We start from the raw sequence: 22411 nt of genomic DNA, 5'->3' as shown, positions 1-22411 counted from the left end.
CCGCTGGAGCTCGCCGTGTGATCCCAGGGTGTCCAAGGAAGACTGCGGTGTCCACTAGTGACTTGGGGGTCTGTGGACATGGAGTCTCCACCTTGCACGATGGCTGGGGCCCCGGAGTGGACAGCACAGAGGGAGGGACCAACTGCTCTGTGGCGGCACCGGGTAGGTTTGGGAGGACGGTGCTGGGTTGGATGGCCGTGCTTGGTGGGGGCGTCAGAGAGGAGGCGTCGTCAATGGGCCTGACGCCCAGGGGCCAAGGCAGGGGCGGAGCTGGGAGTCATCGGCAGGCTGAGTGAAGGAAGCCGTGGGAAAGAAGAAGCCCTCCCTCGGGGAGATGTGAAGAGTCAGGAGGGAGGATGCCAGGAGCGCCAAGGTCGGAAAGATGAGCTGAGGAGCACGCGGGTGTAAGCATCTGGCTTCGGCTCAGGTCATGTTCTCACAGTGCTGACTGCTCAGAGCCTGGAGCCTGCTTCGAATTCTGTATCTCCCTCTCTCTCCGACCCTTCCCTGCTTGTGCTGTCTCTGTCTCTCAAAAAAAAAAATAAATAAATAAATAAAAAAAAAAAAGAAGAAAGAAAAGAAAAGAATAGCGGAGAAACAGGAAGCCAAGAGGCAGCCAGAGCGGCAGGACAGGGCCCAGGAGCCACGGCACAGAAGCTACGGGTGTCATGGGGTCACTGTTGCCAAGTCACATAGGATGAAAAGTGTCTGTTGAGATCTAGACATGCTTAAGCCAACTGGGCCACGAGACAAAGAGGTGAGGTGGGTGGGTTTCTTCCCCACCCCTCCCCTTCATCCCTCATAAAGCCGATTTGGGTCACGTGACTCACTCTGTGGGGTCATGGGCCCCTGGTCCTGAACTCTGGGACTGGGCACACATGGCAGGCACCCCGACAGACAAACAGGGTCCCTACTGCCGGGCAGGCTTCCCTGTTGACCGAGGACGTTGCGGAGTTCCTGTCATCTGTGGGTAGCTGGTTCCCACGACAGAGGAAGGAGAGAAGAGGCCTGCCCAGGGACAGAGCCTTGCCAGCCTGTCCCCTAACATCGACTCCCAGCAGTCACGCACACTCCCCAGTGCCCTCCACACTTCATCACACGAAGGTGGTTGGGGACCAGGCCAGCGGTGGCGGCGGGGAGGGAGGGGAGCCAACAGCTGGCAGTACAGGGAGGAGGGTGGGCGGGAGAGGGAGGACATGCACCTGAGTCAGAGACACTAGGGTGACTAAGTGCTGTGTGAGGAGGTGACCCCCGGAGCAGAGGGGCTGCAGGTGAGAGCATCGCTGGCCAAGGGAGGCCTTAGGAGACAGGAGAGGGTGGGCTCCAGAGCCCACGGGGCCGGGGGCCAGGCTGCCTCCCTGCACCAGGAGCCGGGCGTGTGGGAGGTGTGTTAGTCCGAGGCCAGCGCTGAGTGTCCATTGGACGGCATCTGGCCTGCAAGGCCAAGGAGCAAGCAGTGAGCTGGAGGGGGGCCTTTTGGGAAGGTGGGGAGAGCAGGCGAGGGCTGGGGACCACATGACTGTCTTCAGCAGTCCCTCAAAGCTGGGTCTGGGCACAGGCCACGGCCGCGGCCATTGTTTATGCGTTGAGTTTGGCCAAGGGGATGGCCGTCGGACTGCAGAGGGGAGGAGGCAGACACTGCAGCGGGGGCGTGGGGAGGTCAGGGGCCGGAGTTCCAGAGAGGGCACAAGAGGGGCGTGGGGAGGACCTGGCCAGGGGAGATGGGGCCTGAGAGCAGGAAGTGAGGCGAGCCCTGCTGGGGACAAGGCGTGTCACGGAGTGGGCAGCGAAATGGAAGAGTGGGGAGCTGGAGGCGGTGAGGACGTGGGTGGGGAGGACAACAGCCGGGCTGAATCGGGGCCTGAAAGGAGAGCCCGTGGTGGGGGAGGTGGTGAGCAGGGCCGCAGGGCTGGCAGACGGTGGGAGCTTTGAGGTGCGACTGAGGGAGGCCACCGCCTACCTGCCATCCTGACCCCCAGTGCATGGAAGGTGCTGGAAGGAGCCCATGCTCAGGAGCAGGCTGCAGGGTGTCCGGAGAGCTGGGACCCCGCTGAGGTGGAAGTGGAAGAGGAAGAGGAAGGTGTTGAGGGGACGGGACACCCCGGGCAGGGCGGGGTGATGGGCGGGGTCAGGGACTTCCACGGGAGCCGGAGAGTCCCGGAGAGTCCCGAGGGCTGGGCGAGGCCCCGGCAGGGCGGGGAGCCCGGGGCAGTGGGAAGTGGGGGTGCCCTGGTCTCTCAGGGGTTGGGCGCACCTGCTGGGATAGGCAGAAAAGGGAAGAGCCGCTGCTTTTAGTTCAGGCCCAGAGGGTGGGGAGGTATTTATGGTACATCCCAGAGAAGATTCTGGATATGGAGGATACTCACGTAGCCGAACGGCGAGAGGGTGCAGGGTTTCAGGAGGAGTGTGCAGGAGGCCGCAGCTGCAAGGCGGGTCGGAGGAGTTTCTTGCTCGAGAACAGGAACAAGACTTTGGTTCAGGGTGCCTTGAGGATTAGGAGGCAAAAGAACACAAAGTCCACTGTCAGAGCTCAGCGAGTAACGGGCTGCCGCCCCATTTGAGGATGAGCCCCTGGGGTACCGTTAGCTGCTTGGCCCCAGGTCCCTGAGGCCCGGATGTGCCCTGGTTGGTGCCCCAGTGACTGTCCTGGCCTCACCTTCCTCACTCCCTCCGAAGACCGGCCACCATCCAGCAGATTCCCCAAGGTTTAGAGACAAGTGCTGCCGGCCTGCAAATCAGGGGCCCTGCCAGGACGTAAGGCTCCCGCCCGGGGGCCCTCGGAGGAGGACGCGGCCCAGGGGCTGAGCAGAGCTCAGGCGGGCGTCTGAGGAAACGTGCATGGCCAGCTCCAGGGCGGGCACGTGGGGAGGTCTCAGAGACTGAGTAACAAGGGGTTCAGGGGGCAGAAATATGCAGATGGAGGGACGTGTCAGGGGGTCACTGAAGTGAAGCCCATGAAAAATTCCAATGTCATTATCAATGACATGCATGCATTTGGAGTAGGGACAGTGCAAGGTTAGCAGGTGATGGAGGGCAGAGCCTTGTACCTTCCGTCCTTCCTGTCAAAGGGAACACCCTTCAAATCCAGACAAGAGAGCACGTGACAGGAGGATCTGGGGATCCTGAGGTTGACTTCCTGGGAGGCGGCAGGCCACTGTCCTCTGTACGGAAGATGACCACACACTAGGAACGACCACACATCTCCGTCCCTGGAACCACTAAGTGGGGAATGTAGGTACTGGTACCTGCGACCAGGGACCCTCCAGGGTGTTGAGGATTCTAAGACGAACATTCAGCTACTGCTGCCCGATCTCCGAACACCGCAGAAAGCAGCTGGATCAGGAATGGGGTCTCCCAGCTCCTCTCCCCCGCCCCCACCCCAGAGCCGCTCAGCTTGTGTCTGCATCTCACCTCCCACCCCGTCCCCCCAGCCTGCAGCCCCGCCAGCCCCCTGTCCTCCGCGGGCTGCCAGCTCAAAGCATCTTTGGGCCTTACCTTCCCAAATCTCTGAGCAGCAGCAGCCACTGGGTTGACTTCTGAGGAGGGCGTGGAATTGGCCTCTAACTTCTTTTAGTTAGCTTGAAAAGGGAATATATGCATGTAACTTGCAAATTCAACCCGTTAAGCCCCCACCCACTGACAACGCCCCTTCGGGCACCCTGGAATGCCCTGTGGACATCTTTACGTCTATGCGAGCGTATTACAGACCTCCATTGTCTTGTTTTCCCACAAGTAGGAGCATCATGTGCGTTACTGTGTATTTTCACTTCTTTTACTTTCTATATTCTGAAGATCATAGTCCCTGCTTTTTTTTTGTTTTGTTTGTTTTGTTTTGAGATGGCCAGGGAGAGTCCCAGGCAGGCTCTGCACTGTCAGCACAGAACCTGACATGGAGCTCGAACTTCACAGAACTACGAGATCATGACCTGAGCCAAAGTCTTAATAGACTGAGCCACCCACGTGCCTCATAGTCCTGGCTTTTTAAGCAGCCTGGCCTTTGGATGCCACACATGCTGGTTTCCTTTCTTCCTGGTGGGCGGCCTTAGCCAGCAGCTCCTGCTAGCTGAACTGGGAAGGTCAGAGTTCCCCCAAGTTGATTCCTGGGCCTTCTTTCCGTCATTTTCCCCCCAATGTTTATTTTTGAGATGTGTGTGAGCGGGGGAGGGGCAGAGAGGGAGACACAGAATCTGAAGCAGGCTCCAAGCTCTGAGCTGTCAGCAGAGCCCGACGCAGGGCTTGGACTCACAAACCATGAGATCATGACCTGAGCCGAAGTTGGACGCTTAACTGACAGAGCCCTCTTTTCATCTTAAACCTTCCCCCATAGTCACTCATCTACTCCTGAGGCTTTCCGCACCCCCACATATGTGGACAACTCCCACCCAGCACCCCCAGCTTGGACCCTTTCCCGAGCACCTAGCTTGCACCGAATGGCCAAGGGCACACGACCGACGTCAGACTCCCGACTCTCTGCCGGCCTGACTCCTCCTGCCTCAGGTTCTGCATCTCCCTAGAAACCCCTCCCCAGTCCCTCTCCTCCTTGCCCTGTGGCTTGGGCTTTCCCTTGACCACACTCTGCAGTGCACGTCCACATGGTCTTCCCAATCCCGGGACCAGTCAGACCCCAGCCTTAACCTCTGTAACAATCCAGGGTCTTTTATTCCTCGAGACCCAGAAATTGTTAGGGGCACGACTGTTTTGTTCATCACCATCACTTCAAAACTCGGCAGTCTGGCAGTTAGAAGTCACTTACTTCTTGAACAAATAAATGTTTGCAAAACAAACTCACGCCACGCTCATGCCTACCTCCGTTCCTGGCACGTTATGTCCCTGCCTGGGCCACCGTAATTCCTGGTGCGCCGTACAATTCCATGGTTGAGAACCTGGGCTCCAGAGCCACACTGGGTTTGAGCCTGGGGCCTCTACCAACTTATTAGCTGTGTGACCTTGGACAAGTTACTTGATATCCCTGTGCTTTGGTTTTCTCATCTGTAATAAAATAGTGATAGCATGTAATTCAAAGAGGATTAAAGGAAATAATATCTAATTCATTCGTTGATTAAAGAAAAAAAAAATAAAGTGCCTCCTACTGAATCTGGCACCCGTTTCTCCTCCCATTCATTCCCGGGCCATGTCAAGCCAGTCTTCCCCTCAGCCGCGATAACCTCCTACTGCTCTGCACTGCTTTGAGTCTGGGACAAAAGTCATTTCCAGCAAGAGTCCCAAGTTTCTGGGAAGAGGGGTCCTGTTGGCTCTGTGCGCTGCAGAGACTGGACCCAGGAACTGCTCCTCCATGCTCTGAGGAGGGGCCCGGATGTGGCTGCACCCGCCGTCCCAGGGCCCTCCGGAGTGAAAGCTGACTTATTCAATTTTCAATTTTTAAGAAGCTCACATACAAAAAACCCTTCTGTTTTATCTTAAAGCCACAATTAAACCTGAGATGGTCACAAAATACAGTGAATTGCCTTAGTAAGGCACAAAGGGGGAAAGGTTAGAATGAACTTATTAGTAAAGTGATTAAAGAATGATACTGATTTTATAGAAACTGGGAATTAGGAAACTTTCTATTTCACATACAGTTTTTCAGAAACCTGGGCTAGATCATGACTCCACTACTCTTTCAAGTTGAAAACTATGGATGAGCCCTAGTTTGAAAGAGAAAGCAGCACAGACACTTGGACACCTGTGCATCTGGACCTCTCACTGACGGAGCGCCGCGCTTGGCACCCTCCGGGCGGGGGTTCACTGGGCAGAACGCAGAACTTCCTTTGGAGACGCCTGTGTAAGTAACTTTGCTAAAGTCTGTAAGCTGAAATCTCTCAGAAATGTCCCATTGAAATAAAAGAATGAATCGGACTCAGACAACAATGCGGTATTCCGAGAAAACCGTAGTAATTTAAAAAAGCCCCTGATGGGTTGAAACCCTGGAAAGAGGGGACGTTCACCTTTCCTCCCAATTCTGCCCCTGGAGCGGCACAACGGCCGCAGAGTTGAGGACCGCACGCTCTGGGGCCGAAATAGACGATCCAAGCCAACAGGTTCTATACAAGCTGTTTATTGGAAATGCCAACTATATGGAGGATAAAGTCAGTGCTACATGCTCATCAGTAACAGTAGAAAAATAGAACCAGTGGAAACCTTTGTACAACCATAATGATACTCAAAAGAGAAATGTATCATTTTACAATGCTTCACACGGACGAATTCAAGTTTGGAGGTACCTAAATAAAAATACTATATATTTCTTTAAAAAACACTATGTACAATTGAAGCGTAAACAAGTTTTACAAAGTACTGGTTATGCAGGTTGTAGAAAACACTTGCATAGGACATGAAATCAGTTTAAGAAAAATTTCTGAGCCTTTAGCATTGAAGGCACTTGACTTTATACCAGTAACAGCACAACCACAAGAAATGCAGTGTTGTAGAAGACACCACCTCTCTGAAGTATAGACGTGGCGCATAAACAGCAAGAGGGGTTCAGGGACCTTTCTCTCAGCCAGCCGGTCTAAGAGCAGGGCCCCACCCGCCCACGGGACCCTGACGCAGAGTTACGGGTAGCACACAGCGAAGCGTCCAGAGCTCATCTCTTAGAACCCACGTAAACATACAAACACGAGAGGTTACTTTCAAGACACACACTTGCAAGTCAACTTTCTATAGAAACAGCCACAGCATTATAATATTCAGAATGTGGAAGATTGACACAGGGTCTGAGGGTTTTCTAGAATGAAAAACAAATCCCAATACTTGCCAACAATTATATAACCGCTGCTGCAATCTACAGGACAAGAAGACAACTTAACAGTTCACAAAACATTGTTCAGACAACAGTGTTAATGGAAAATAGTCAAATACTTTTTAGTGTGTGACGGCAACTCTTTTAGTAAGGTTATGCGCAATGAGGTTTGAAAGTAAACCACTTAGTAGACAAAGTAAACCATTGCAGAACCGGGAATAGCACCCATCACTGCTGCTGCAATAGTGACTTTCAACCCAAAGTTGAAAGTCAACCAAATAATAATTAAAAAAAAAAAAAATCAAACATTTCCCTTTGAGTTCATTCCTAAGATAAAAACATGAATGCCTTAGAATGGCAAAGTAAGTGTCTTAGAAGTGTTTCATGAAACATGTTTCCCCCTAAAAGGCAGATTACACATTATGTAAATACCTATTTTGTTGAGTAGTTACTGAGAAATGTTAACCCTTTCCCTCCAGAGTCTGGTGCAGGGTCTGCCGGGAGTCCCTGCCGCCCCCCCCCCCCCCCCCCCCCCCCCCCCCCCCCCCGCACTCTGCATCATCACCTGCATTCAAATGGACAAGGGCGACCACTGCCAGAAGGTGACCAACCAACCAACCAAAAGAAAATCCAATAAAGGATGGCAATCTTGTAATAAGTAGTTGAGGATGCAAAACCAAGAATTAGGTAAAGTTTCACAGTTCTACAAAAAGACTCAAATATAAAGAACTTGTTAAAAATCCTGAAGATCCAACTGGTTCTGGAAAACGCCAGGAGAGCTTAGGTCTAGGGACGTGTGCCTGGAGAAGGCTAAGGGGCGTGGGACAAAGGCCATGGTATGCGAAAACCCAAAGGGCTGCTTTTCAGTGATCGCTTTTGCCTTTCATGCTGCTATTTCTTTTTGAGTCGCAGGTGACCCTGAACATAAATCATCCATCAAAATCACAAAACTAAAACAACAATGTGAGAAAAAGACCAACAGCATCTTGAAGAAACACGACCTTCTCTTTGCGCTCCAGGAGCTGACCAGCAGTCCTCTGAACTGCCGCGCGCGGGCTCCGAGGGCGGAGATTGTCTGAGGCCTGATTGTCCGCGGTCTCAACAGGAGATCTGGGATTCTGAGATTTGGTTCTCATGAGATTTCTAAACCGAGTGAAATGCTGGGTCTTGTGGGCTAAATTTTATATTACACATACTGTTTTCCCCCTAAGAGCCATCTTACTCAGACTTCTCATTTACTGCAACTGCATTAGAAGGTTTCAACGCCCAGTTAGCATTACAAAAGACCGAAGAGGTGGGTCCCAGAGCCAGAGGCACACAGCGAGTGGCCCACCCTGGCCACCACACCTCACACGGTGCCTCAGAAGCCCACTGACGCCCACCGGAGCGCGCGCACACAAGCCACGTCTGCTTACCTTCTGCGCACCTTCTGCGCGTCACACCAGTCCACAATCCCACGGATTAGAGCGAGTTCCTCTCTACACACAGTTTAGTCAGAGCAGCTACCAAATTAGTAAAAGCAAACTTCATAAATTAAAGTGGGAACAGTGGCCACTTTTTTTTTTTTTTTTTTTTTTTACGTTTGGGGAACAAGAAAATATTTGATAAACTTTCATAAAAATGAACGTGTGACATCAAATAGCTTGTCTAACATTTTAAAAAATACAGGTCAGAGATGAGAAAGCGTTTTCCACCCAAATTAGCTCTACTCACTGTTATCTGTAGTATCGGCGCGGTATACAGTCTGAATTCAGAATAGAAACTTAAAACTATATCAAAATAATTCATGTCAATACACGTATAGAAATACACATTAAGGAATATGATGGGACTAACAGTTTTTGTTTCTGAAGAGAGACAGAATGCGATTGGCTTCAAAAGACACCATCATCTATTATAGAGTCAAACCTAAAACTGAGAACAGAGTCCTGTGTTTTTTTACCTCTAAAAAAAAAGAGCCTCGAAGGCGAAGCTAGCCAACCTCCCAGGGGCTGAGGGCTTGCTCCGGGAGGGTGGGCCCGGCGCGCACCCGGCAGCAGCTAACTAGGCGGGCGGGCGGCGCGGGGCAGCGGTCTGCCGGTGGACGTGGATAGACGGCGTGTTCCTCATCTTTGAGACTACCTACTGTTAGGGGTTTTTAATGTCAGATTATTCCTGAGTGTATATCCACAGGGTAAAGTAGGAAAGACTGTAAGAGAAACTACAGCTTCGGGAGAAACCAGAGTTGTTGACACCCAATAGAAACCTATTTACTTAAAAGTGCATGTAATTCATTTCTACGGTAGCTTGTACAGGCTCCCGAGCCCTGCATAGTTTTAGAGTGAGTGTGAGTGATTCATAGTTTTATATATATATACATACACAGAAATGAGGCTCCCAGACCTCCTTCATACGAGGGGATGTTAGGAAGTCTCTTTTCTTCTAAGTGCTACGGCTGTGTATGTGTTTGTAAAAATACAAAGTGAATGCTCAAATAATGTCAAAGTGATCTAAAAACTCAAATACTAACATATTTACACTGAAGAGTAAGAAAACAGAAACAGTCCTTAGCTCACACATTGCCCTTCCAAGGGAGAGGATCTCCAAAGATCCCACGTGCGCAGTGGTTCAGGAAAACCCCAAACCAGCGTCCCCAATGGAGTTCAAGTGGACACCTAGTGTTTCACTGAGGGGGGGAGGGGTAAAATGGGTTCCTTTTCTTTTTTTGGTGACAAAGCATTATGCATTCTACAACAACTTTTTCAGGACACCAAAATTCAGACACGCTTTGAAAAACATTTAAAAGAAAACATAGGCTTACAAACACCAAATGACATCCGTAAGACTGAAGCCCTTTTGTTTTTTTCCACAGAGAGCAAGACAACTGAAGGCAGCGAGCAGCCCTCAGCCGGAGAGTCGGAGCTCAGAACCCGAAATCCCGTAGCGCGTGCTGGAAGTCACTTCGCTGTTCCCACTGCCTTAGGATTCCAGGAAAGCTGATGTCTCTAGAACCTCATCTAGTGATCCGCTGGTCCACCTACCGGCATTCGCAGGGATTCTGACCGTGTCCACACTGGGAACAAAGCAAGAGCTTTAGCCTGGGCACAAAAGGCTTTGCTCCTTTCTATTCTTTACTGAACCAGCAGAAAACTCCAGGATCCTGATTGGACTCCCGCTGGAGGAATGAAGACCAGCTCCCAAGACTCGATAAGAAAGAATGATACTAGGTTTATGGAGACTGAGCAGGAAGCTTTCTGAACTAAAACAATTACCGAAAAGAGAGGAGCATTTTGATGTGCTGTTCTTTGGAATTTCTATAATTAAAAAATAAACACAGAACTATTTCATAAGAAAATACATCTTAGTGTGCAATCCAATGCACATGGAAACTGGTAGATGAAAGGTAAAATGCAAAAAAGTATGAAAATACAGTTCCTTTAAATGTGGCAATAAAGTTTAACATACTGATATAAAATCAACACATAAAATAAATGTACAAGTGCAAAAAAATCCCATCATTTGTAAAGAGAAAAAAAAAGTGCCAGCTTGCTTGCTCTTAGAAATGCCTCCCCACATAATTGTTCAAACACAAAATAGACAGATGCAGCATTCAAAATAACCCTCTTAGCATGCCATGTCTAATAAACATGTATATACAAAAACGAGAATAAAATAATGTGAAAATGAGTTAGCTGGCATCAATAAACTGGTCTCTAAGTTGTTGGGTTACATCATAAAATGGGATGTTTCACATCTCAGGCACGGACGACTTGGAGGTTGCTCTCAGAGGGCAGACTTTTTGTAGAGGAAGTCTGGCTTGCTTGGTGACCTCCTTCCCCTGCTTATTGAATCTTCCCTTTCTAAATCGGAATTTCGCTGAGCTCCATGGCCCAGGGACTCGCTGTCAGCCAGTCTCCTACCGGGTCTCTCTTCTGGAGCTTCAGAGCTGCATGCAGAATGTGAGGGTCTGTTGGGAGTCAGCCCAAAAGTCAAGTCAGTTTCTACTGCTGTCCGTCCCCTGACGTGGGCTGGGCCACTGCCGACACCTTCTGAGGCTGCCAAAGGCAAGTCTGACCGCTGCGGAGGTTGCTCCACGACATCAAGGTGTATCGGCTCATTCTTTTGTCTGTGTGGATGCCCATCAGGGGAAAGTGGATACTCTCTCCTAGCTTCTTCCTGCTTCTTAGGAGAGGTCTGGCTAGGTAGGTAGGCTGACTTTAAGCCATTTGGTGATGCCTTATTGTGGCTATACAAATCGGGACCAAAATATCCACCTTGCGAAGGGGAGGGGGTGCGTCTGCCAGGAGCAGGCGTAGAAGGTCTGCAAGCAGCATTTGAGAAGTCATAGAAATCCGGATATTCCTGCTGATTTTCTCGAGCGTCTGGTTTTTGCTCTAATGTGTGTTTCTTTCGAGACGTGTGTGTATGCCTCTGTGGAATACATGACAGGTGCTGGGGAGGCCCTGGTCCTCCTTCAGAAACTGACTGGCTCAATTCCGTGTCTACAGCCAGTTCTGGAAGCCTCCTGTCCTTGAGGGACAGTGTGGACACGCCCATGGCGATGTCCGGCATCAGATCATTGAGCACAGGCTGTGTGCACTGCAAACAGAGGTAAAGGAAAAGAGGTTAAAAGAAAAAGGCCCAGGAGTCCCTCTTAGTAAAAATAATGTTCAAAATGATTTTGCTTCCTCATTATAAAAGTAATTCACGCTTATTTTTAAGAATGATAAAAATAAAGAAAACCATAAAGGCTCCAAACACCCCAAAACAAAAACATTAACCTTCCCTGAAATAATCACCATTAACATTTTGAGGTATTTCTCACTTCTTCTTTTCCTCTGCACATATATTAATTTTCACAAAATGTAGTACATATATAATTGTGTCACTGAATTTTGAGATTACTATTCCACTGTACTGATGAGCCATGGCGTGCTTAACTGTTCTCCTGCTGCTGATATTGAGCTTGTTTCCTATTTATCATTATCCTAATCAAGACTGTAATGGGAGTATCTGGCTGGGTTGGTGGAGCACGTGACTCTTGATCTTGGGGTTGTGAGTTTGAGCCCCATGTTGGGTGCAGAGACTATTTAAAAATAAAAACTTAAGAAAAGAGACTGTGATGAACATACAAATAAATTACCTTTAAAAGGAATTTTATTTAAAATAAAAAGAAAGGGCACTTGGGTGGCTCAGTTAAGCGTCCGACTCTTAATCTTGGCTCAAACCATGATCTCACAGTTCGTGGGATCGAGCCCCATGTCAGGTTCTGTGATCACAGCAAAGAGCCTGCTTAGGGTTCTCTCTCCCTCATTCTCTCTGCCCCTTCCTTGATGGCATGCATGCACGCTCTCTCTCAAAATAAATAAACTTAAAGAATAAAATAAGATAAAAAGTGGTAGAACTCTGTAATTGCAAAGCGGAGGGCCAGGACAATAGGATGGGAATTTGGCTTATCAAACACTATCAATCTCTTTTGTATCTTCTTTTTTAGGGGGTGGGGAGGACAGGTAGCAGGTATAAGGTGAGGAAAGGTCATAATCTGAACCAAGGTGTACATGAGTTCACAGATCCAAAAGCTGTATTTTAATAAAGAAAGATTCACTGAATTAATATAAGTATCTTTTGTTTTTCTACTGAAGGCCACTCTGATAATGTGTGACTGAGCAGTATTTAAAAATCACTACTGTTTTTTCCCCAAAGGTATTATATAAAAAGAAATTCAGCCTTTCACACGGTGCAAAACCAAGCAAGGTCCTCACGGAATTTACTAGCTACTAAGGTCAGCTCCTGCGATTCCCAGTCAAATGAATCCCCTGATGGCAGAGCTTGCCAGAGGCTAACACAGGCCTGAGGACCGACGACCCATCCACTTTCTGAATGGGGCGTCTTCTGCCACATTGCGCCTGACAGTATACACAGCTACCAATCACTTTCCCTTCCCGCCCCGTCAAAGCATTTGGTAGAAGAGTAGATTCTATAGAAGAGAAGCTACGGCAGATTCTAGACACGTCTCTGAATGGAGCACGGTGAACTTGAGAACATCCAGTGGCAATGCCCAGCAGCGCCACCCTTCCAAGTATCTACAATGAACACAAAGACAGGGAAGGTACCAACCACCCTCCCCACACACCCTGTCTCTCTTCCTGTCTTCTCCCTTGGCTGCACCTCCTTCTCCCCATAGTCCCAGTGTCCGGCCTTTCAGCTTGTTGGTAATACTTCTGGGCACTGCTGAGCCCACTAGGGCTCTTGGGGTCAGGGAAATGGCCTCTAATATTCCATGAACACTTTAATTCACTGAATTAGTGAAGTGCTAACTTACCACTTGTTTCTCAGAAGCTACCGCTGCCGAGGTGGAGGCGGCGGCGGCCACGGTCTGTCTCCCCAGTCCTGTGGTGTTGGTGCAATCAGGTGCTGCTGCTTTAACGCCTGGCAGGTAGACAGGAGGGGGGCCGGCTTTAGGGGCCGTTCTGGAGGGAAACAGTGAATGATTACAGGGGTAAGAGAAGGAGCGTGAAGGGTGCTGGCTGGGAGGTCTCTGTTTCCAGCCTGCTTTGAGCTGGTTATGGATTGGGGTCGCTGGGGGGTGGTACGGAGGCGGCGGTGGGGGCAGGGGTGGATGGAAGGCCACAAAAGAGTCCAGATCTGTAAACATGGTTTCTGCAGTGGGGGTGCTGTTGACTCGACATCTCCCAGACTGTCTCATTGTCAAGAGCGGACTTTCGTCCCCAAAACGTTCCTCCGGAAAGAACTTGTGAGGATTCTGAAAGATTTAAACAAACAAGACATTTATTAGCAAATTTCCTAGATAGAAATGTACAGGCTGAGAGCGGTAAGTGAGAGCGTAAGAAAACCACATTCACCAAGAGTAAAGGCATAACGTATTTCTCCAGGCCAGAAGCCCAAGAAAAATTTACCTGAATAGCAGCACAAAAGGACAGAGTGGGGCCTCTGCAGCCTAAGACACCGCTATCAAGGAGAGTTGCTTAGCTAAATATTCCAGCAAGCAGGTCGGCAAGCTCTCACAAGATTATGTGATAATGCAAAAGCAGGAAATAAAACCTAATTCAAATGAGTCTTTGCTGAGAAAATAAAATTAAACACCAAAGGAAGAAAAGGCATACAAGTGAGGATCCTCCCAGAACTTTCTGAGAAAACATCTATACTCTGTCTCAAATAAAAACTATAAAACACTAACCCTTACCCATTACATATGACTCAGTTTTATTAGTGTTTTGATAAACATTATGTAAGCATACTTAAACTATAAAACCTTTACTCAATTTAAGAGATCAAATTAAGATACAGTTCAGAATGGCAAAGAGGAAAGAAATTAGTAGAATATAAGACTATCTCACGACGGAAACCACAGCAAAATAAATAAATAAATAAATAAACAAACAAACAAACCAAGAACCTGCAAGTGGCCTGCTCCCTGCCTAAGAACATCACACATGCTCCCCTTTGAAGACTCTGGTGGAACAAGTCTGGAGACTGTGGCAAAAAAAAATTCAATTACTTGACCAGACAAAATTAAATTTTATTTTAGGCTCTGATTTAGCAGCTGCATGCAGACTACTTTACACATTCTTCTGTCACTGCAAAACCAACGCTACTGCTCCTGTACTTGGTAAGAAGCGAGTTTTTCCCCCTGCTGGTTTAAAAAAAAAGCACCTTCATTCCTTGATTCTCATGCTTGTAGGATTTGCAACATCATGCAAAAAATTTCTTATCATATGGAAGAGGAGGAGAGAGGAATAAGAGGGGAAGATCTGGAAGATCTGTTAAGTCTGGTAGCAGGCCACAATCTGAAATCTAGAGACCCAACAAGGGACAGAGAGCAGTAGAAGGTAGAATTTCCTACTTCCTTTTTCACCTCTGACTGGCATGCACACTAGTAACTTTTAGCAGGCCTATCAGGTATCAAGAGACATAGTCGCTTACATACAGCACCTCTTTGTTTTCACAACATCCACTTTACTGGTAAGGAAACTGATACTTGGCAGTGGTTAAGTGGTTGGCCCACGTCACCTAACTGGTAAGCAGCAAAGCCAAGCTCTAAGTTCAGCTCTCCACCAGAGCTCATGTGCTCTGTCCACTCTACACACCGCCTCTACCCAGGAGGACTTCCAGGCTATCCCAGACCCTTGAGGCAGTGAAAGGGCACGCACTAAGAAGCAGATGCATGCTGGGAGAGCCCCTGAGATGTCTGAAATACCATCTGCACGAGGACCAAGGCTCCCTAGTTCACCCAGTCAAATGCCATCCGCACCTGCAAGAGCTCTGCAGCAGCGTCTGCAAGACCAAACTCCCTCAGCACTCGAATCTGAATCTCATAGCTGACCGTGGCGCCTTCCCCACAGTTGAGTGCATAGGCTCTCTGCACCTGCTCGGTGTGCCGTAGCTCCTGCAGACGTCTGACCATGTCTTTCATAATGAGGAGACGAGGAACTGAAAGAAGAAAAACAGTCTGTAGGCAAAATATCTGAGATGCATCAAAGGCCACCCATTGAGCACAAAAAGAAAGCCTGTGTTGTTCAGCATTCGAATTTTCTTTGTTGACAGCATTTTAATTTCCTGGAAACATATCATTTATATGCTTCTAATTATTTTTTACAGTTTTAAAATTTCACTGTGCTCAAAATGCTGCTGCTAACACGAAACAGTTACTGAACTGTCTTCTTAGTTCACAACCTAACTGAAATTCTACTTGCATGTACTCTCTTCTACATCTCAGGGTATTTCAGAAACCTTTTAAATATATTTGTTCTTTTATTCAAATAAGTTTTTGAGTCCTGGTTATGTGCTAGGTATTGGACTTGGGTACTGGGATGCTCCAATTCAAAGATGTGATCCCTGTCCTCGAAGAGCTCTAGTTTTAGAGAAGTCAACTAAGTGAAGCAGGAGAGCACTGGCCATGAATGGTCTCAAAGCCAAACATGCAAAGGATGCTGACGACACGTGGAGGAAGGGCATCCTGAGTGGAGTCTGGAAGAATGAGAGAAAAACCAGGCAGGTAAAGAAAGCAGAGTGAAGGTATGTGTCTCGAGCAGAAGGACCAGGCGTGTGTCAAACACGCAGGTGACAGCACGGCACAAGCAGCTGGCAGCACTAGCAGAACTCAGGGTTCACAGGTACAAGCAAGAGTAGTGTTAAGAGAGAAGGCGAGAAAGATATGGAGGAACAGATCACGAATGAGCCTGCATAAGGAATTTAAATTGTACCTTACAAACAACAAGTAGTCCCTGGTGCAGGGGAAGGACAGGATCAGGCCAGTGATGGAGAGCATGTCCGAGAAGAGTGCACAGCAGGGGTTGGCGGACTACGGCCTGGAAGCTGAACTGAGCCTGCTGCCTGTTCTGTAAATAAAGCTGTACTGGCATACAGCTACACCTGTTTGTTTATGTATGGTCTGTGGCTGCTTTTTTTTTTGTTTTTAATTTTTTTACATTTATTTATTTTTGAGAGACAGAGTGAGACACGGTGCGAGTGGAGGAGGAGCAGAGAGAGAAGGAGACACAGAATTCAAAGCAGGTGCCAGGCTCCAAGCAAACATTCAGCATAGAGCCTGACGTGGGGCTTGAACCCACGAACCATGAGATCATGACCTGAGTCGAAGTCAGACGCCCAACTGACTAAGCCACCCAGGCACCTGAATGGGGCTATTTCTAATAACACTATATGGTTTGCCAATGTTTTTGAATCTTGCGTTGGTAACTGGCAAGAGCTGTAAATCTCTGACTCCCGGATCACTGTGCATTTTCTTACCTTAAAGATGGACACTAGAGCCCTTTGGTTAAAATCAACATCACCTGATGCTCAGAAATTTTTGCATATCCCAAAAAACAGTTATACCTCCATTTATAGTCAATTTTCTCAGTCATCACATAAGCCTGCACTACCAACAGAATTCACAGAGCAGATCCTGGGAAGCTAGATGGATCTCTAGGAAACCAACAGTGATCACATTTGAGGGGACATGTCTAGACTCGAAGAAACAAGATTAAAACTCAAAGAGTCTTCTATGAGAAATGTTTCATGGTGATGAAAACTCTGAATTCCTTTGAACTAGTGGTTCTCAATAGGAGGCGATTCTGCCCCACAGGGCACATTTACCAATGTGTAGAAACATAAATATGAGAGTATTCATTTAAATATAAAGGCCTGACAGAAGGCTAGTGCCTCACCTGGAATTTCATTGGCTACGACGGAAGGAGGGCTTGACTGGTGACTGCTGATCTGCTGGTGGCTCATCATGTGACAGCACTGTGGCACAGCGGTATTAACCATGTAAAGTGTGTCTGGCACGTTGGACATCCTAACCATTCGCAAACGCACAAGATCTGTTTGCTCCACCATCATCTCGTCCAGCACTGACTAAAATAAAAATTCGGTATGAAGGGAATCTGTCAACCATCTCTGTAAACCACATCCAGAGAGAGATTATTGCCTTCAGCATATAAAAAGGGAATTAGTTTATTGTTTTCAATGTATAAAGCTTGAAAATAATGAAAGGAGAAAGAACCCTGAACTCCTTTTTGTTTGTTTGTTCGTTTGTTTTAGGTAGGCTCCACATCCAGTGTGGACCCCAACATGGAACTTGGACTTAGGACCCTGAGATCAAGACCTGATCTGAGATCAAGAATCAGACACTTATCTGACTGAGCCATGCAGGAGCCCCTTTACTTGTTTTTTTTTTAAAAGCTCTTAAAAATTTTTTTTTGAAGCTTATTTTGAGAGAGAGATCACCAACCATGAGATCATGGCCTGACTGAAAACCAAGAGTTGGATCTTTAACCAGCTGAGCCACCTAGGCGCCCCAACCTCTTTAATTTTTAAAAAATCTTTCTGTAGCATCTTTGAAATAATCATCTTCTGAAAAGTTTGCTTTTAATTAACGTGTTTGAAATTTAAAGGAAGGTATAAAACTAGTCCGAAGTAACTTATACCTACAGAAAACAAGGTATATGTGGGCTAAGTATCAGAATCAACAAGAAATGTTCAAAATACTGAAGATCGATTTAAATTTAACGGACCTATATATGAACCCAATTGTTAAGTAAGTTTCAGATGACTCTCAACAAATTGCAGAATTGACAAAATGAAGTAATGTATAAGCCTTTCCCACATTCACTGAGGGCATTCATCTATGAAGTGTGGGCACAGCCATCAGAGAACGGGGAAGTCCCAGGAGGACTAGCTGACTAGCTCCCTGCTGCCCCGTTCTGACACAGGGCAGGACGCATGGTAGTTTGTTACAGACCTTTTATCGCGAGCTGCACCCTGGGTAAAGGCCTCTGCTACTTGTGTCCTGTTAAGCACTGAACTTATTTCTGAAAGACCAGACTCAACCATTACACTTTTTTCCCTTCTTTTTGACTATTTAAAGTGTCAACTACTCAATAAAATGTAGATTATCGATCTAGTCAATACAATGAACTTCTCACAAATCCTTTCACATATCTTAAGCTAGGAACTCTGACAATCAAAAAGAGAAAAAATTTAAGACAACTTAATTCTACACCCAAACAATGCTTTCTTTGCCTGTTAATTTGTTTCATAAACTTTAATGGTGATTTCTGACTTTCAGAGTGTTAGTTCCTCAAAAAGCCACCCCAAAGTTCTCATGGCTAACTACAGCTAATAAAAATCACTATACTTCATTTTCATATTACCGCATTTTCTTGGAGTTCTTCATATTATAATACATAATTTACTTAGAGAGCCTGAAATTCTATCTTAGTTCTGTGTGTTCTAAAACTAAAATATAATTTCCAGAAGTCAGTCATTACAGAAATATTTTGCAAGAAACGGTGTCATTTCTTTAGTTTAAGAAAGACAAAATGTGTGTAATCTTTTCGCATCTTGAAGATCACAAAATACTGACAATCATTTCAGTAAAATTAATTTTTCTCCAAATTAAAAATTTGCAACACAACTAAGATAAGAAAAATGTAAAAGGCAATTTAATATGAACTAAGTTATAAAGACATGACTGATAACTAAACATTTCGGAAAACTATTCTGGCGAGCAAACTCAGTTTACTTTCACGTTCCCTAGAACCGGGTCCTCAGGCTCGCTCTCGGTGTTTCTACGCCACCGTGAATCCCTGCGTGCTTTTAAGCACGAACTACAGTACATAAAGGTGCTCCAATATCTTAAGATGGTTTCTGTTACCTTCGCCTCCTCCACGTACGGAGAGAACAGTCGAGGGCGGACATATATTCCAGCATTCTTTTGCCGTAACCAGGCGTTTGACTTTCCACCCTCTGTTGCCGGAAGCATATCTGATGGAGGAGTACTAATCAAGCCTCTTTTCATCTTGGAAGAAAAAAAAATTTTTTTAGATGAACTAGAGATCTGAGTGAACTAGAATATTATTAAGATAAAAAATAATTATACCTATACATCAAAAAAATTTAGGAAGAGATGTTAAATTTCAAAATATGCCAAATGCTTAATAATATTTCAAAAATTCAGCAAAAAAAGGCACTACAATTTACCACTTTTATCTATATAGAGAAATGATGTTTTTAAAACAAGAGCTATAGTAATTAAAAATATAATGAGTTGGGCTAGCTGTCAGAACTTCTAACAAAAACCAATTTCTATTTTTTTCCTTACTCATCTAGAAATGGATTCCACCTCCCCCCTCGCCCCAGAAAGAACATCTTGGGCCTAGATCTACAGTACGAGGAGACAGGCAGCGACATGGTGGTTTGGGGCAGGAGCTCTAGGGGGAGGCAGATTTGGCATAAACCCCTAACTCACAGTTGCATGACCACAGACATGCCCATTTTTGTTTTTCAATGTTTTGTTTATTTTTGAGAGTGCAAGCGGGGGAGGGGCAGCGAGAGCAGGACAGAGGATCTGAAGCCGGCTGACAGCACTGACAGCAGCAAGGCCCATGTGGGGCTTGAACTCAGGAACCGCAAGATCATAACCTGACCCAAAGTCGGACACTCAAATAAATGTCTGAGCCACCAGGCGCCCCCACAGACACGTCCTTTCATCTGAGCTTCACTTTAATGGCTCCTAGATGGCCCTGGAGGTGGAACACGGCACAACTGTATGTAGTGGCCCTGCTGTTCCCTCCTCCACGCCGGGAGAAAATCAGCCCAGTACCTATGCTTCCTAAGGTGGCTGTGAGGCGGTCGCACAGGTAAAAGCACTCCATGCACACTAAGATGTTTTATGGTTTTAATAGCATGACTAGCAAACTTTCACTGAGAGCTTAGGTGTGAAGTGAATTAAGAACAGAGATAGGTATTTTCTAAAAAAAATTTTTTTAATGTTTATTTATTTTGAGGGAGAGAGAGTGCAAGTGGGGGAGGGGAAGAGAGAGAGGGATACAGACTATAATTTTAGAAAAAGGATATAAAGTAATGTGTTTTTATGTATTCTAGAATTCAGTTCTATAAACATCCATTTGAAAAATACTAGCATGAAATAAATCAGCATTATTACAGCTGTAATACAGTTAGGAGTTTTTCTCTGTTTTCTAAATACTATCTAATGCTATATTTTGTTAGTTATAAACAATTTTAACTAATGCAGCAACTAGACATTTATTATTTTTAACAAGGTTATTATCAGAGAAATGATGTTTGGTTTTGTACAGTAGGCTCCATCCAGGTCCTGAGCTGTCAGCACAGAGCCCGACGCGGAGCTTGAACTCATGAACCACAAGATCATGACCTGAGCTGAAGTCGGACACTTAACTGACTGAGCCACCCAGGTGCCCTAGAGATAGGTATTTTCTAAGTCTACTAAACCAAAGTTCTAAAATACTTTTCTAAACCAAATTTGGGGTTCAATTTGGTTAGTGTCCCAGGTTTTAAACAAAACTAAACATCGTTTCTCCAATAATAACCTTGCTAAATATAATAAATGTCTAGTTGCAGCATTAGTGAAAACTGTTTGTAATTCATAAAACACAGCATTAGATAGTATTTAGAAAACAGAGAAAAACTCCTAACTCTATTGCAGCTGTAATAATGCTCATTTATTTCGTGCTAGTATTTTTCAAAAGGATGTTTACAGAACTGAATTCTAGAAAACATAAAAATACATTACTTTGTATCCTTCTTTCTAAACTACATTCTGTTAGCATTTTTCATGTTGCTATATTAGTCTTTATAACTATTGTTCAGGGCAGCAAAATACTCTGAGTAATCATACTATAGTTTACTTTTATTTTTTTCTACTATTAGACATTTAAGCCATTTCCAAAAATTTAAGGACAATGCTGCTAATGCATCAGCTATATTTCCCCTATGGGATGGTAATATAATTTCAAAAATTACTGATTTAATAGGTGAAAAAAATGGTAACTTATGGCATTATTTTGCTTTCTCAGGTATGTGTGGTTACTAGTGAGACTGAATATTTTTTCTAATCAGAAATACCATAAATATTTAATTATTTTCTTCTAGTTTTTCCATGTTTCGATTTAATATTTAATTCTTCAATCTAACAGGGATTAATTCTGTGTGCAAGTGAAATGAGGGTTTAACTTTAAACAAATTCCCCTCCCGCTCATCAGCTAGTCTAGCACCACAATGATTCACTGATTTCTGATAAATTATATGCTTAATTCTCTTTTAAAATGTATTTTGAAAGAGACAGAAAGAGCACGAACAGGGGAGGGGTAGAGAGAGAGAATCCCAGGGAAGGCTCCATTCTGTTAGTGCAGAGCCCAACACAGGGCTTGAACTCATGAAACTGTGAGATCATGACCTGAGCTGAAATCAAGAGTTGGATGCTAACTGAATGCACCATCTAGGTGCACCTATGTTTAATTCTTACATATTAATTAGGATCTTTTTCCCGGCTATTTTGTCTTGTCTGTTTTGCTACCATCACAGATTAATTACCAGAGGGTGTTTTTGTTTGTTTGTTCCAAAGTAGGCTCTAGGCCCGTATGGGGCTTGAACTCACTCAGGGCCCTGCGATCAAGAGTCCCATGCTCTATCAGCTGAGCCAACCAGGCGCCCCTTGAGTTTTGTAATGTATTTTAAATTCTGGAAGAGTTATCCTTTCTTCATTATGTACTTTGTAGAGAGCTTAAAAAAATTCTGTCAAATAAACAAAACAATTGAACAGCAGAGGGAGGGGAAGGAAGGAAAACCAAGAAACAGACCTAGCTGCAGAGAACTGGAGGTGATGTGAGGGGGGTGGAACAGGTGATGAGAATTAAGGAAGGTACTAAGGCACGGGCTGTGATGAGCACTGCGTGTTCTATGTAAGTGACGAATCACTAAATTCTATACCTGAAACTAATATTACACACTAATATTAACTGGATGGAATTTAAATAGAGACTTGGAAAGAAACAAAAACACTTTGTATATAATGGAAAAAAATTCTTAGCAGTCTTTTGCCAGATGACTTTTATGTTTCTGAGCAGTTGAAAAACTGTGTCCATAAACCACGCACTGACGTTGTAAGCCAATTTGTAGAGAAGGAATATTTATACTATTAATTTTTCATAACCATTAATTCAAGCAATTCTACTGGTTTAAAAAATTCACTTTGAAAAAATTATGAAAGTAACATGATCAGCTCCATTCATCTTTAACTGAAGTGCCATCAGAAGAGTCAGCCATCCTTTTCACACTGAATCGCTCTCCTTCCCTCCTGCTCCCTGATTTATTGCCGTGTTTGAAAAGTCCCCAAAGGTAATTTCTCCC

At 45.8% G+C, this 22411-nt stretch overlaps 1 protein-coding gene across 5 annotated transcripts in view; it reads right to left on the bottom strand.

Moving 5' to 3' along the window:
- Nucleotides 1-487: 487 nt before the first annotated feature.
- The window catches only part of BTBD7 (BTB domain containing 7), a 79360-nt gene continuing 57436 nt past the window's right edge, over nt 488-22411 (bottom strand). For 3 of the 5 annotated variants that reach the window (XM_029950771.1, XM_029950773.1, XM_029950772.1), the window contains 5 exons: nt 18897-19040; nt 16906-17095; nt 14991-15169; nt 13041-13481; nt 9495-11317 (listed from right to left, as the gene is read on the bottom strand). In XM_029950771.1, coding sequence (XP_029806631.1) covers nt 10502-11317; nt 13041-13481; nt 14991-15169; nt 16906-17095; nt 18897-19040 — 1770 coding nt within the window. In that variant the 3' untranslated portion in view covers nt 9495-10501. Of the gene's footprint in view, nt 523-2366; nt 2486-3047; nt 3219-3495; nt 3579-4806; nt 4990-9494; nt 11318-13040; nt 13482-14990; nt 15170-16905; nt 17096-18896; nt 19041-22411 lie in introns of those variants that run through there. The other 2 variants (XR_003912968.1, XM_029950775.1) reach the window with 2 other exon arrangements.

This window comes from Suricata suricatta, chromosome 9 (genome assembly GCF_006229205.1).
Source record: "Suricata suricatta isolate VVHF042 chromosome 9, meerkat_22Aug2017_6uvM2_HiC, whole genome shotgun sequence".
NCBI classification, from domain to species: domain Eukaryota; kingdom Metazoa; phylum Chordata; class Mammalia; order Carnivora; family Herpestidae; genus Suricata; species Suricata suricatta.
This window is presented reverse-complemented; position numbering and strand designations above follow the sequence as displayed.